The sequence below is a fragment of the Myxocyprinus asiaticus genome, chromosome 15, assembly GCF_019703515.2.
Source record: "Myxocyprinus asiaticus isolate MX2 ecotype Aquarium Trade chromosome 15, UBuf_Myxa_2, whole genome shotgun sequence".
Lineage (NCBI taxonomy): Eukaryota > Metazoa > Chordata > Actinopteri > Cypriniformes > Catostomidae > Myxocyprinus > Myxocyprinus asiaticus.
In genome coordinates, this window is record NC_059358.1 from 31,080,971 (window position 1) to 31,096,685 (window position 15,715).

Genomic DNA, 15,715 nt, shown 5'->3' on the forward strand with positions numbered 1-15,715 from the left:
ATGTCTCTTCGAACAGAGGGGGCCCAGTGTGGTGGTGTTGTGGAGTTTGATGGTGATAATAACAGAGATTCACCTGTGATGAAAGCCAGGAGCATACCAAGTATGTTTCTTCACTTGTATCTAACTATTCATTCAGTTGAAGTACAGTATACCAAGTGGTTTAATACCCTGAGGTGACAGAGATCGGAAACAGCTCTTCCCAACCATCCACCTTAAGTGGGATTCAGACTGTATAACTTTGAACAAGATTTTGCCGTCTGAGACAAAATTAATTTTGTCGTAAGGCAAAATCGGCAGTCTTTGATCCCTTAGTGTGACATGACCACAGATGGCTGATTAAATGAATCTTAGCCTCCAAGCAAGTTCCGGCAGTGTAAACTTTTTTTGTCACAGACATGCAGTGAGACTGCTACGGCCAGAAGACATAAAACACCCAGTCAGTGCTGTCAATCAGGACGACTGGGACCAAAGTCTTGGCTACGATTTGCATTGTACAGTTTGACATGATGTCGCACAGTGTGCCATGGATTTTACCCAAGATCTCACTGGGATCATTTTGTACAGTCTGACAAGCCACAATCTTTTTTGGGGGGGGGGTTTTCCCCTTTTTCTCCCAATTTGGAATGCCCAATTCCCAATGTGCTTTTTTAAGTCCTCGTGGACGCGTAGTGATTCGCCTCAGTCCGGGTGGCGGAGGACGAATCCCAGTTGCCTCCGCGTCTGAGACCTTCAACCTGCGCATCTTATCACGTGGCTTGTTGAGCTCGTTGCCACGGAGACATAGCACGTGTGGAGGCTTCACGCCATCCACTGCGGCATCCACGCTCAACTCACCACGCGCCCTACCGAGAACGAATCACATTATAGCAACCACGTGGAGGTTACCCCATGTGACTCTACCCTCCCTAGCAACCAGGCCAATTTGGTTGCTTAGGAGACCTGGCTGGAGTCACTCAGCACGCCCTGGGATTCGAACTAGCGAACTCCAGGACAAGCCTCAATCTTGAAGGACCATAAAAACTTACAGTGTTCACCTTTTAGACAATATATTGCCATAGAATTTATATGGTGGAATTTCCATTAAACTAAAAGTTAAAAGTCCATTAAGCTGAAAAGGATTAGTCGCCCACCCCCCCCCCCCCCCAACAAAAATTAAATGTAGTCATCATTTACTTACCTTCATGTCATTCCAAACTTGTGTGAAGAACAGACAGAAACTGAAGTCGTTAATCTTCCCCTTTGCTGCAGCTCTCAAATTTCAGAGTTTGGAATAACATGAGGGCAAGTAAATGGTGCCAGAATTATAATTTTTAGGCGAACTATGCCTCTAATTTGGAATAGTTTCACTACAATAAAAAAATAGAAGCGGGAAAACCGTTTTATATCTGCTATTTTAGAGGATGCTTAAAACAAGTCTGCAGATCTTGCTTGTTCTTGCTGGCTGGCATGAAATTGTGTATTATTCTATAATTACAGTGCATCCAAGCAATAAATCTTCTGATAACATTTATCTCTTAGGATCAGCCCTCATCTACCTCAAGGGCCCGAAGTTTCTCATCTATGTCAGTGGAGCGTTATCTATGTGGGTAAGGAGCCTTTTTATATATTCCATGCTGGGATGGTACTCAGTAAGCAGGGCATATGCCATGGCAGGCTGGCACAGCATTAAATGTTTTTCATGATGCTTGTAAAAGCATACAAAAGATGTGAAATATGATATATGAAGTATGATATTTTGAATGGAGTCTCTCTCTTTGTGTGCCAGGGTGATCGTATGTGGCATTTCGCCATTTCTGTCTTCCTGATTGAGCTGTATGGGCATAACCTGCTGTTAACGGCCATCTTTGGACTTGTGGTGGCTGGATCGGTGCTCTTTCTAGGAGCATTGATTGGAGATTGGGTTGACCGCAATCCAAGAAACAAAGGTGAAAGACTTACAGTATTACCACATACGTATTTTCTTTATGGAATGATCACTGGGTTGGGTACAAAAATATCCTTCTCTATGATTTCTCTGAAATGACTGAAACTCTGTAGCCTATACATGGGTGAATTACATGAAATCCGCCATTTCAGTATAATAAAAATAAGAAATTACCTTATTAAATGAAGCATATTTTTAGGACCATTAGATTTCTTTTGCATTGTGACATAATTTCCATGACAATAAAGGACAATTTTCAACCCAGTTATTAAATGTATTATTTACATCATGGCAGTATTTGCTGTACAGACTTTAATTTATGCTAATTCTAATAATAAAAAAAACCCCATTGTATTCCATTTTTACTTTAATACAGTAAACAATTGGGGGGCCTGGGTAGCTCAGCAAGTAAAGATGCTGACTATCACACCTGGGGTCGCAAATTCGAATCCAGGACATGCTGAGTGACTCCAGTCAGGCTTCCTAAGCAACCAATTGGCACGGTTGCTAGGGTGGGTAGAGTTATGTTGGGTTAACCTCCTCGTGGTCGCTATAATGTGGTTCTCGCTCTCGGAGGGGCACATGATGAGTTGTGTGTAGATGCCACGGAGAATAGAGTGAAGCCTCCACACACGCTAGGTCTCCGCGGTAATGCGCTCAACAATACATAAAATGCGCGGATTGACTGTCTCAGACGCGGAGGCAACTGAGATTCATCCTCTGCCACCCAGATTAAGGCGAGTCACAACACCACCACTAGGATTTAGAGTGCATTAGGAATTGGGCATTCCAAATTTGGGTGAAAAGGGGAGAAAATAAAAATAAAAAAAAATTAAAAAAAATACAGTAAACAATTATTGCAGTAATTAAAATCGATTGAAAATAATGATTGAGAATAATAATAAAAAATAAAAAAAAACCTGAGAAGTGCAATGCAATTTTTAGGGGAAAATGTGTGTGATTGTCATGAAAATAATGTTACAATGTAAAAATATATACTTATATTTTTTGGTGTGAAATATGACTCGAAAATGTTTTTTTGAGAAATTCACCTACATGATAATCTCAATAAACATGATTGAGAACGGCATGATAGTTTAAATAACATAAGCAGAAGCATCTTATGCCAGCAGCTGGTTTGAAGATTTGTTTCAAATATATTTCAATCACTGAAGGCCTGTTATCCTACCAGTATTTATTTCAAGCAAAGTATCATAATCTAATCTCCTCTCTATCACTCACTATAGTGGCCCACGCATCTCTGTTCATTCAGAATGTTTCAGTGACTGTCTGCAGCATCGTGCTCATGTTGGTGTTCTCTTACAAAAAGTGGATTGAGGAAATCTGGGATGGGTGGTTAACTGTAAGTCCCCCTGACATTGTTTGTACTCTCACCTGTACCTAAAAGATTTAAGTTGCATTTGATCTTAAAGGGATATTTCACAAAAGAAAAAAAAAAAAAAAAAACTTGAATTTTGATCCTTGAATTACCCTCATGTTGTTCCAAACCTGTATGACTTTCTTTTTTCTGTGGAGCTCAAAGAAAGATGTTCGGCATAATGTTATCCTAAGTCACCATTCACTTTCATTGCATTTTTTTTTTTTTTTCAAACAATGAAAGTGTAAATGGTGACTGAGGTTAACATTGTTCTTTTGTGTTCCAAGGAAGAAAGAAAGTCAAATGGGTTTGAAACAACATAAGGGTGAGTAAATGATGAAAGGATTTTTCATTTTTGGATGAACTATCCCTTCAGTTCTTATAGGAATACAGCCATGTGTTTAGAGTAACATTTTTGAATGCTATCTCTGCTACTGGCTAGTCACTGCTGAAAATTAGCATTCCTGCTGTTATGACATAGCATACATAGTAACATGTTGCATTACACAACTCACACAAGGTGGTTTGTTATACGGTGGTGATCGTCCTGGCAGATGTGGCAAACCTTGCCAGCACAGCTCTCACCATTGCCATCCAGAGGGATTGGATAGTGGTAATCACAGGCTACAACCGTGGTCACCTCGCAGGTATGACTGTTATTTCTGATTAAGTTTAAAGGGGTATTCAGTGTAGAATCATCATGGTCTATTTGAGTATATTTTTTATTATTTATCTGCATGATGGACATCATCACTAGGTGTTAGTTTTAAAAGGTAAAATGTGTAATGTCTGCGCCACTTGCTTTATCAAATGGAATGGCAAAAGTAATGACTATTTTCAAACGTGTTTCCTGAACACTCCCCCTCTACTGCCATTGGCCGAGTAGTCCCGCCCCAAACTCACGCCATTGGTTGAGTTACTGTGTCAGGCTGGTCGGGGTGCACACACAAACAGAGCAATGTTTTAATAATGCAACAGAGCCACAGTATTTACACTTTTCTGGGAAATCAACCTATAAATGGCTGGTTTTATGAATGGCTGAAGTTGTCTTTGCATATTAAGCTGGTACAGTAGAAGGCATTTAAACATCGAAAAAATCACACACTTCTTTAACAGCATAGTGCAACAAATAGAAATACTTATAAAATACATGCTTGTTTCTTTGGTAAACTAATTTTTTTATTACTTTTACAAGATCATTCTAGAAATAAGTTTTGATTCCCTCCTAATGCAGGAATGAATGCAACAATGAGACGGATCGATCAGGTGACTAATATTCTGGCTCCGCTGGCAGTGGGTCAAGTAATGACCCTAGCCTCTAATGTGGTTGGCTGTGGCTTCATCTTGGGATGGAATCTGGTGTCCCTCATTGTAGAGTTCATCTTCCTCTCCAGAGTCTACCGTATCGTACCAGAACTGTCTGTCAAACCGCCAACAATGGAACATCAAAGCTATTTAGAGAAGAAAAGAGAAAGTAAACGCTCACAAGGTAAAGTTAATCTTGAGCAAAAACTGATATTAGGTTAATTACAAAGACTGATAATGGTTTAAAATGATCAAAAGTCAAACGATTAATATTCTGGAGAATACATTTATAATTAATAGATATTATAGACCCCATGAAATGGTTTGACAAACTCAATTTCTTTCCTGTGTTGACAGATTTCCTATTAAAAAAGGAAGTTGGGGCAAGACATATCGAAGGGCTCGTCCTTAAACCATTTTATAAAAGTATTTTATTGGACAAACTGTTTTATACACCCCTGAGAATGCGCTCAAATAATCAACAAGCATCAGAATGAGTCATTGTATCTTTTTGGTCCATTCTAGGAGAGAAATAAAGATTGTTTTGTCGACTTTTGTCAGCCTCAAAGATAACAGACATGAATGAAAAGCCACAAAACTAACAAAAAATTTAAATATATGGGGTCTTTAATTTGTAAGCTCTTGAAAAGTCTTGCTACTATTTCTGATAAGTATGATTGTATAACATTGCATGATGGCCAAATATCCCATTTCTCCTCTTTTATTCAGATACGACCTCAGTGTGTCCAACTGCAGCCATCTCTGCAGAGATCACCAGTAGCCTGCATTTACAAGAGATAACTAGAATACCAGTGTGCTTCCACCGCCTGCGCAGGCTCCTCAGCACCTGCCAAGAGGGATGGAGGGCATATTACAAACAACCTGTTTTCCTCGCCGGCCTGGGCCTGGCCTTCCTGTACACAACAGTGCTAGGCTTTGACTGCATCACCACAGGCTACGCCTACACCCAGGGCATCAGCGGCTCACTACTCAGCATATTAATGGGCGTGTCAGCTGTAGCAGGGCTTTTGGGCACTGTCCTTTTCACAAAGCTGCGGAAAGCATGTGGCCTGGTTAACACTGGGGTCATTTCCAGCGGTCTGCACCTTGGCTGCCTGTTGCTTTGTGTGTGCTCTGTGTTTGCCCCCGGTAGCCCCATGGACCTCAGTATACTATATATGGGGAATGCATCGGATGTGGGTGGGATGACAGGAGGTCACCAGAGGCATGGATACCCACTGCGTGGAGGCAGCAACCAGCCTCTGCTGCCGGATCGCTCCTCCATTCACTGGACTAATAACACTGTGTTGTTTGAGAATGCACCAGCAGGGACTGAACCTGAATCTTACATCTCCATCATCTTGCTGTTCCTTGGAGTCATTATGGCTAGAGTTGGTAAGTAGAAAGGTGCTTACATTTTAAGTATGGTCAGACTTTTACATTGATATACATGTGTGTTACATTGTAAATACACTAGTAAGGACTAAGAATGACAAATGAACAACTTGTACTGAAAAGGCAACATGTAATGGCATTTACGGCATTTAACTATGCTTCTGTTACTTCTGGTGTACCCGGAAAGTATTCACAGCGCTTCACTTTTTCCACATTTTATGTTACAACCTTATTCCAAAATGGATTAAATTAATTATTTTCCTCAAAATTCTACAAACGATACACCATAATGACAACGTGAATGAAGTTTGTTTGAAATCTTTGCAAATGTATTAAAAAAAAACAAAAATGAAAAAAATCACATGTACATAAGTATTCACATCCTTTGCCATGACACTCAAAATTGAGCTCAGGTGCATCCTGTTTCCACTACTCATCCTTGAGATGTTTCTACAACTTGATTGGAGTCCACGTGTGGTAAATTCAGTTGATTGGACATGATTTGGAAAGGCACACTCCTGTCTATATAAGATGCCACAGTTAACAGTGCATGTCAGAGCACAAACCAAGCCATGAAGTCCAAGGAATTGTCTGTAGACCTCCGAGACAGGATTGTATCGAGGCACAGATCTGGAGAAGGGTACAGAAAAATTTCTGCAGCATTGAAGGTTCCAATGAGCACAGTGGCCTCCATCATCCGTAAATGGAAGAAGTTTGGAACCACCAGGTCTCTTCCTAGAGCTGGCCGCCCGGCCAAACTGAGCGATCGGGGGAGAAGGACCTTTGTCAGGGAGGTGACCAAGAACCCGATGGTCACTCTAACAGAGCTCCAGCATTTCTCTGTGGAGAGAGGAGAACCTTCCAGAACAACAACCATCTCTGCAGCACTCCACCAATCAGGCCTGTATGGTAAAGTGGCCAGACGGAAGCCACTCCTCAGTAAAAGGCACATGACAGCCCACCTGGTGTTTGCCAAAAGGCACCTGAAGGACTCTCAGACCATGAGAAACAAAGATTGAACTCTTTGGCCTGAATGGCAAGTGTCATGCCTGGAGGAAACCAGGCACTGCTCATCACCTGGCCAATACCATCCCTACAGTGAAGCATGGTGGTGGCAGCATCATGCTGTGGGGATGTTTTTCAGTGGCAGGAACTGGGAGACTAGTCAGGATTGAGGGAAAGATGAATGCAGCAATGTACAGAAACATCCTCGATGAAAACCTGCTCCAGAGCGCTCTGGACCTCAGACTGGGGCGAAGGTTCATCATCCAACAGGACAACGACCCTAAGCACACAGCCAGGATAACAAAGGAGTGGCTATGGGACAACTCTGTGAATGTCCTTGAGTGGCCCAGCCAGAGCCCAGACTTGAACCCGACTGAACATCTCTGGAGAGATCTGAAAATGGCTGTGCACTGACGCTCCCCATCCAACCTGATGGAGCTTGAGAGGTCCTGCAAAGAAGAATGGGAGAAACTGCCCAAAAATAGGTGTGACAAGCTTGTAGCATCATCCTCAAAAAAACTTGAAGCTGTAATTGGTGCCAAAGGTGCTTCAACAAAGTATTCAGCAAAGGCTGTGAATACTTATGTACATGTGATTTTTTATCGTTTTTTATTTTTAATAAATTTACAAAGATTTCAAACAAACTTCTTTCACGTTGTCATTATGGGGTATTGTTTGTAGAATTTTGAGGAAAATAATGAATTTATTCCATTTTGGAATAAGGCTGAAACATAACAAAATGTGGAAAAAGTGAAGCGCTGTGAATACTTTCCGGATGCACTGTATTTATAAGCAAAACAGAACATTCAGTAGGAAACAATGCAGAGCGAGAGTTCATTATATCCATCTGGATTTGATTGGATTATGAGAGGATGAAGCTTGTTAGGCTAGGATATGTAGGGATAATGTAGCGTAAGCTGGCAATTATCCTATTTTTTACATGGCTACTTGTCAAATAATAAAAAATGGTCAATTATGCAGTTTAATGATAGTAAATATACAAAAATATTTGACTGTAGAATGTCATAATTGAAACCAATATTGATCTGAATCAAGTTTTCCAGAGAGCCATGAAAAATAAATGGTCAGTAATAGAATGCGGCCTTGAATTCATCACCAGAAAAGAACAGTTTTGGAGCCAGAGAAAGTTAATACAACTGAAAAATAGATTAGGAAAATAAAGCATCTGTTGGCTTTTTGGGGGCACTTCACTGATAGGGACAGCAAGATAGGAGACAAGAAATGATGAAGGACTGGGGAATGGGATTTGGAAATTATGCGAGTCTGAGTCGAACACGAAATTTTATCACCCTGGCCAAGGCTTTGACACAAGCTATTTTCTTCAGAATAGCTTACACTTATAAATTGTGCACATCATGACCAAAAACTTTTATTATGAGAGTAATAGGTTCGACTTTAATGTGTTTATGTAACTAGTAAATACACTTTATAATTTATACTATTGTTATTGACTGTATTTCTAGTTGGGCTGTCAATCGATAATATTTTTAAATCAAATGAGTTACATGATGTGCCAATTAAAGGTGCACTCAGCAATTCCTGAGATACACTGTTGATTTTCAAACTCAACTGCCAAATCGAACACATCACTCCCTTCAGTGCTCCTTTGGAAGCTCCGCCCTCAACTTATCATAATCCTTCTTTTTTAGTTTATATTCGTCTGACCTTTTTCTCTTGGTCTGTTTCTCAGCCATTTGTCCTCCTTGTAGTTTAGAAAGTTCACATCAGCCAGATTTGCCATCACTCTTCTAATGAATTTCCCTCTTGCTCTGCCCCCACCCCCCATCCTGTTGACACGCAAGAACCACCCCCTGTTTCTGATTGGCTGAAGTAGTGTTGCGTGGATCGGACCGATCCACTTTGTTTTTGTCCCATTTACAGAGCCAGGGCTCTGTACAAATACTAAAATTTTTTTTCAGCCCACCCACAGAACGGACAGCTAGCAGACTGTGAGGAGATATTTGCAGAATTTTACAAAAAGTGTATTGGATTAGAATTACTGAGTACACCTTTAATTAAATGAATTAATCGCAATTAATCGCATATCAATATTTACTGAAAAAGGCCCTCAAATAAAGATAATTTTATATCTAAAAATTTTGTGTGCAAGTGTTATATCGTCTGACGGGGGTGGGGGCAAGTGGAGTGTTGTTCGACCTGGGTGATTACATCGTGTTACATACAGCGAGTGTTACATCGTGTTACATACATTATATATACTGCTGTGTGTGGTGTACAGACTGAAATTTAAGTCATTGTTATTCACGAATAACCTTCCCTTATTCACAGATATAAATTAAATCTGTCTGCTATGGCACAGTTTGGAAGTCATACAATATTTGATCTGAGAGCTGCTGCAGAGCAGTGGTGGCTCAGCAGTTAAGGCTCTGGGTTATTGGTCAGAAGGTTGGGGGTTCAAGCCCCAGCACTGCCAAAATGCCGCTGTTGGGCCCTTAACCCTATCCTATCTGCTCCAGAGGTGCTGTATCATGGCTGACCCTGCACTCTGGCCCCAGCTTGGCTGGGATATGTGGGGGGAAAAGAATTTCACTGTATATGTGCAAACATATAATGTATGATAAATAAATTAAATTAAGAGTGGAAGCTGATCAGTGAAACATTACTTAACTTTGATCTGTTCACTTCACAAAGCTATCATTTGGCTTCAGAAAATGTGGAAAATAGCACTTGAGTTGTAGGGACTACTGTCGCTGTATGGATAAGAGCTGTGTGAAAAAAATATATTTTTGGTTCCATAGAAATAATTATAGCATACATGTTTGGAATGACACCCGGGTAAGTAAATAATGACAGAATTTTAATTTTTGGGTTCACTTTACCTTTAATAAAATAATAATCAAAAACACACAAGTTAGAGATACTACCACTGATGCTTTTCCAATGTTTTACAGGCCTCTGGTCCTTCGACCTCACAGTGACTCAGCTCTTGCAGGAAACGATAAGTGAATCAGAGCGTGGGGTGGTCAATGGAGTCCAGAGCTCCATGAACTACCTAATGGACTTGCTGCACTTCCTCATGGTCATATCTGCACCTCAGCCACAACACTTCGGCATCCTTGTCATTATCTCCATCCTGTTCATTTTCACAGGACACACCATGTACTTTCTGTACGCCAGGAAGGCTAAGAGGAAACAACGTACAAACACATAAACAACACAGATGTACTGTTCTGCAGACTTCTCTGTTACAGACTCTGTCACCAGCTTGTGAACGTGTCTCCATCCCTGTGCTGTTTGTTGCAGCAATTCTTGGATTCATACAAAACTGCTTTACTCTTTTGACTGCTGATTCATTTCAGGCTGCTCTGTTGGCTGGTTTTAGAGGGGTTTTGGGCACTTTACAGCAGGTCAAAATGAGAGTCCAGCTTAAAACAGCTAAACACCAGCTTGGCCAGGCTGTGAGACCATTTTGGACATCTTAAATCAGCTAAGAACAGGTTTAGGCTGGTTGAAGCTCTTTATTTTTCAGCAAAAAGATGTCGTTGATCTCTGCGTGAAAAAAAGAAAAAGAAAAAAAGTTTGGCAGCAGCACAGTACTCAGGTGAATTCGACTAGGAAATAGCACCTCTTGCTGACAGTAAAGGGAACCGCAAACATCATTGACAAGTTGGCACCTAGAGAGCCAACATTCACGCTGGAAGTTAATAAGTGTCTTAAAACGCACAGAATTTCTACAAGAACATAGTTGAACATAGCTGACAAAACATATTTTTTTATGGATTATTACCTAAGCAAACACTTTTCTTGAAAGCATTCTCAGTTTTATCCTATTGCAGCCAGAAACAGCATGCTGACAAACAGATGCTACAACCAAAATTTAATGAAACATCAGTAACCTGAGCTACAGTTGATTATAAATCATATAAGTGACAAACAGTCCACCTTTCACTTATACTGTAAAGATTACTTGGTTTCAGAATAAAGCACACAAGCAAGCAATACATCTCATCCAACAAAAAGAGAGAACAATCCTCTCTAAACTGCTTCTTAAAGCATTACTTCTCATTACTCAGCCCTTTTTATTATTTGTGCTTTTGACTGACTGATTAATCACTTAGTTTATGCCTAACTCTTCAGGTGAAAAATTAGTGAGTTTTCACAAGACTTTCCCTGTCCGCTGTTTATATAAGTATTGTACCAAAGTCTTAAATTCACTACTTCAACTTTCTTTGAGTTCAAAATGGATGAAGACAGAATCTTACCTCAGCACTTAACTGTTTTGTTTTGAGCTCTAGTTTGAACTTATTTGTGAAAGGTAACTCTAGAAGTAATGGTTAACATATACGTATACAGTACTCAGACTGCATTGCATCTGTTTAAATTGTGTTAATAATCTATTATATGGATTATTAAACATCTTTATTTCATGGATCATTATTATTACGTTAAATGTTGTTTAGGTCTCTTTCAGTGTTAGAAAGTTCAATGATAAACAAAGCGCTTTCAGATAATGGATTTAATGGGGTAATCTGTAATCTCACCAAAAAATAGCCATTGCATAATTGCAAAGTAAACGGGTAGTTGATATGACAAATTTTAACATAAAATCTTGATGTTGAAAAAAGTTACTGTCCATGTTATTTGTCAATTACCTAAAAGGACACCCAAAAATGAAAATTCTCTCATCGTTTACTCACCTTTGTGCCATCCCAAATGTGTATGACTTTCTTTCTTCTGAAGAACACAAATCATGATGTTTAGAAGAACATCTCAGCTCTGTAAGTCTATATAGTGCAAATTAATAGTGACCAAAACTTTGAAGCTCCAAAAATCACATAAATGCATCATAAAACAATCCATACGACTCCAGTGTTTTAATCCATGTCTTCTGAAGTGATCCGATTAGTTTTGTGTGAGAAGAGAACAGACCAAAATGTAACTCCTTTTCACTGTACATCTTGCCATTGCTGTACATCTCGCTATTGCAGTCTCTGGCACGATCATGATTTCAAGCTTGATTACACTGCCTAGTTCTTGATGCATGCACAGAGTGCTAGAAAGTGCTAGGAAGTGTAATTGGGCTTGAAATCAGGATCACCAAGGAGACTGCTGATGTCAAGATTTAGAGTGAAAAAGGAGTTATATTTTGGTCTGTTCTCACTCAGAACCAATTAGATAAATTAAGAAGACATGGATTAAACCACTGGAGTCATATGGATTACTTTTATGCTGCCTTTATGTGCTTTTTGGAGCTTAAAGTTTTGGTCACCATTCACTTGCATTGTGTGGACCTAGAGCGCTGAGATATTTTTCTAAAAATCTTTGTTTGTGTTTTGCAGAAGAAACAAAGTCATACAGATTTCGGATGGTATGAGGGTGAGTATATGATCATTTTATGTTTTTGGGTGAACTATTCCTTTAAATAGGCTGGTGTGTAACTCCACCCTGTGTCCACCAGATGTCACTGTAAACCAAAGCCAAAGAACATTATCGCCACATAGTACACACACACACACAAAACTTAAAATCACCGATAGTTAATTTACTACTTTACATGGACTAGAATTGTTAGAAAGTAGAGTCATAGTTTACATAATTATAGACCTTATTCACGCTAGCGCCTTCTTTGATTTTTAATGGGAATGACAACAAGGCTGTGAGGGATAGACTTTTTCTCTTCAATGGCACACACGGTATAAAGCTGCATAAAGCTCATAGATCACATCTGATTTTCCACAGCTCATGTTGTCTGGAGTTCTTTGTATACTGAATGTTCTTGGACAGATATTTTATCAATGTGTTGTCCGCAGAACAATCCAAAGATGGCACTATCGTGAATAAGGTTTATACCCGTAGTTACAGTGGCATATTTATAAATACGGTCCCATTTACATAAAAATGCAAGTGTGACTAGATAATCTCGCGTCTGAGTTTGAAACGGTTAGACAACACAAATGTGCCTTATAACACTTATTTTATACTATATATCCTTTTAACACTACAACAAAAGGTGTTATCAGTGATCTCACAGGTACAGCCCACTCAGGTCATGTGATACCTTTTACAGCACCGCACCTATGTTTACTCACGTGTCTGCCACTGTCATGATGTCCGCTGTCTTTACACACTCTCTGCACATTTACTGATCTAACGCTGTACGGACCGGTTATAGACTTATGTCGATTTCATGTGTTCACTTGTGACGAGTCTTCATTCGTCCGTGATGTAAACTTTAGATTCTAAAGGATTCTCGGCACATGAATCAAAGCTTTCCCTCAACCTGTTGTGAACCTTCTTGTGTCTTGGACCCCCGGGTATGGAGGTGGCTGACAGCCCGCTTGTGGTTAAGGATGGTCCAGTGAAGTGGCGCTGGAGAAAACACCTTAAAGATCACAGCAGCATAAATGACCCTCCTCTACTAATGAAGAATGGCACTCAGTTCAAGAAGAGCCTGGAAGTTGTAGGTGTACTTTGAGACATTTAAAAGTGGCTACATTGTACTTTTGATACATGTAAAGTTAGTATTTGTATAAAGTCTCTTAAATAAAAAAATGCTCGCAATTCTGACTTTGAGAACAGTGCTGAAGTAAATAATTGTATTGGCCAGGCTGTTATATGAGAAGTGAAACCTGTTGGGTTGGGTGGGATTTTAAACCTTGAATGAGGCGAATGTTTCTGCAGGACAAAGACAGTGACAATTAAAAGATATAGACCTATTTAAAAATAACAAATGTGAAATAAATATTGTCTAGATTAATTTCTAGCTATAAGTTTAATGGTAAATCTGAACTGCTGTATCATAGCCACTGAAAACCATTTGCCATTACAAAAATAAACGACTCTGAATATATGGGTAGCTGATAAATAGCACGATCATGAACGTTTTTATATATACTGTCTGTCTAAGATAAAAATGTGCATATTTTTTAGGTGTTATAAGTGGTCACAATTTCTTTCAAATGAAAATGAGGTCATAAAAACTGTAGTAATTAATTATACGAAAAAGTTTTAATTTAAATATATGATGTCACACTGCTGTCACTGGCTGCTTGTCTTGCACATAAGATACAAATATTATGATATTAAATGTTGTCTGCTTTTCTCTCGAAGAGAGGGATACGTTTTAGAGGAATTGGTACTCAAATTATGTGGTGACGTTAAACTCTCTTTAATGTCTCCTTATTGGTTTCCAAACTATATTTGTAATTTTCTAACATCTGTCTTATACACAGGTAAATAACCAAAACGGCTTTCAGTTCATGAAGTAGTGCTGATATCTGTGTTATGTCATAATTAAAAATGCTCCACCATTGGAGGTTAAGAACAGCAGTTGACATTGTCAACACAAATGACTCATTTTGTGTTTCTCCAACAACCCACATGAGCCATTTAGCTAAAGTACACAAAGAGTAATGGGTAGTCAGGCTTTTACTACTGTCCGCATTGCTATGTTGAACTGTGGATTCTTTGGAGGCACAATGCTGGCAGCTTTTGAAGTCTTGTATAGCCTGTATAACACACAATTACGTCTCAGGCCTTTGTTTCACTTTTAAACAAAGCTTATTACTTGTGTGGTCATTTGTTTCCTTTCATAGATCACTCTTTCATCTTTATACTGGCCTGCAAATCCAAAACATAGTAATTGATTCTGTAGATGTTCTAGCAGGTTTTATCACTATTCAATTGATGTTTCACCCAAACTGACTTCTTGTTTTTGTGTCAAAATTTGTTGTCGAAATAGACAGTTTAGAAAAGCTAGACATGATGGTGATCTTAAAGAACACTTGTTTGTAATCTTCATATAACTGATGATGTCTTTAGATAAGAAACAGTAGACAGATTGTTTTGTCTGAAGATACAGAGCTTTATTTTTTTTAGATGTTTAACCTATTTCTCCCCCCTGCTAGATAATATCTCAGAAGACGCCACCTGAGTCCATCCGCAGTTCAAATGCAGGACAGTCTAGACAAAAGGTAAATCAGGCATTTATTTCCCCTGTCATAACTCTCAATCATTTAGTGACTTGAAAATCTGGTTGTCTCATGGTGTTGAAATGCAATTCATTAGACTGATAGAACATTATTGTTATTGTCTGCAATCGACATTTATTTTGGGTGGGATATATGCATTAAGTTGCAGTTTCCGAACTGTGAGTTTGAGACCAAGATTTTATTTCCCCTCCTAAAATACATGTTGATAAATTTATACACAACCAGTGAAAAGTTTGGACACAACTAGTCATCTTTATTATCACTTTTCCTCATTTTAGAATGATAGTATAAAGTCATCAAAACTATGAAAAACACAAATAGAAGTATAAGAATATGAGCTAAAGTGTTAAACAAATCAAAACTGTTTTAGTTTTGATTTGTATTTGATTTATACTGCACATCATCACTGTGTGTGTGTGTGTGTGTGTGTGTATCATAATTTTAATAATTTTTCCGTCTCCATTTATGTCACCCCTTCTCTGAAGGATTTGAAGTGGCTGACTGCTACCTAAATATATACACTGGCAGCCAAAAGTTTGGAATAATGTACAGAATTTGCTCTTATGGAAAGAAATTGGTACTTTTATTCACCAAAGTGGCATTCAACTGATCACAATGTATAGTCAGGACATTAATAATGTGAAAAATTACTATTACAATTTGAAAAAAATTTAAACTACTTTAAAGAGTTCTCATAAAAAAAATCCTCCACGTGCAGCAATGACAGCTTTGCAG

At 39.0% G+C, this 15,715-nt stretch overlaps 2 protein-coding genes across 2 annotated transcripts in view; both read left to right on the forward strand.

Moving 5' to 3' along the window:
- Positions 1–10,932, forward strand: LOC127453056 (solute carrier family 40 member 1-like). Its single transcript, XM_051719065.1, has 8 exons — positions 1–100; positions 1,519–1,586; positions 1,766–1,925; positions 3,172–3,287; positions 3,823–3,949; positions 4,537–4,791; positions 5,337–6,002; positions 9,941–10,932. The coding sequence occupies exons 1-8, from the start codon at positions 1–3 to the stop codon at positions 10,198–10,200; spliced, it is 1,752 nt and encodes a 583-aa protein (XP_051575025.1). The 3' UTR covers positions 10,201–10,932.
- Positions 10,933–13,090: 2,158 nt separating this feature from the next.
- LOC127453051 (rap guanine nucleotide exchange factor 5-like) overlaps positions 13,091–15,715 on the forward strand; it is an 87,866-nt gene continuing 85,241 nt past the window's right edge. Inside the window, exons 1-2 of the mRNA XM_051719059.1 lie at positions 13,091–13,449; positions 14,897–14,962. Coding sequence (XP_051575019.1) covers positions 13,306–13,449; positions 14,897–14,962 — 210 coding nt within the window. The 5' untranslated portion in view covers positions 13,091–13,305. The remainder of the gene's footprint in view (positions 13,450–14,896; positions 14,963–15,715) is intronic.

Excerpts from the sequence above, each read along its gene's own strand:
- LOC127453056 (XM_051719065.1), top strand. The coding sequence starts at position 1 with ATGTCTCTTCGAACAGAGGGGGCCCAGTGTGGTGGTGTTGTGGAGTTT. Across the intron at positions 101-1,518 it reads GAAAGCCAGGAGCATACCAA|GATCAGCCCTCATCTACCTC; the intron begins GTATGTTTCTTC and ends TTTATCTCTTAG. Across the intron at positions 3,950-4,536 it reads CAACCGTGGTCACCTCGCAG|GAATGAATGCAACAATGAGA; the intron begins GTATGACTGTTA and ends CTCCTAATGCAG.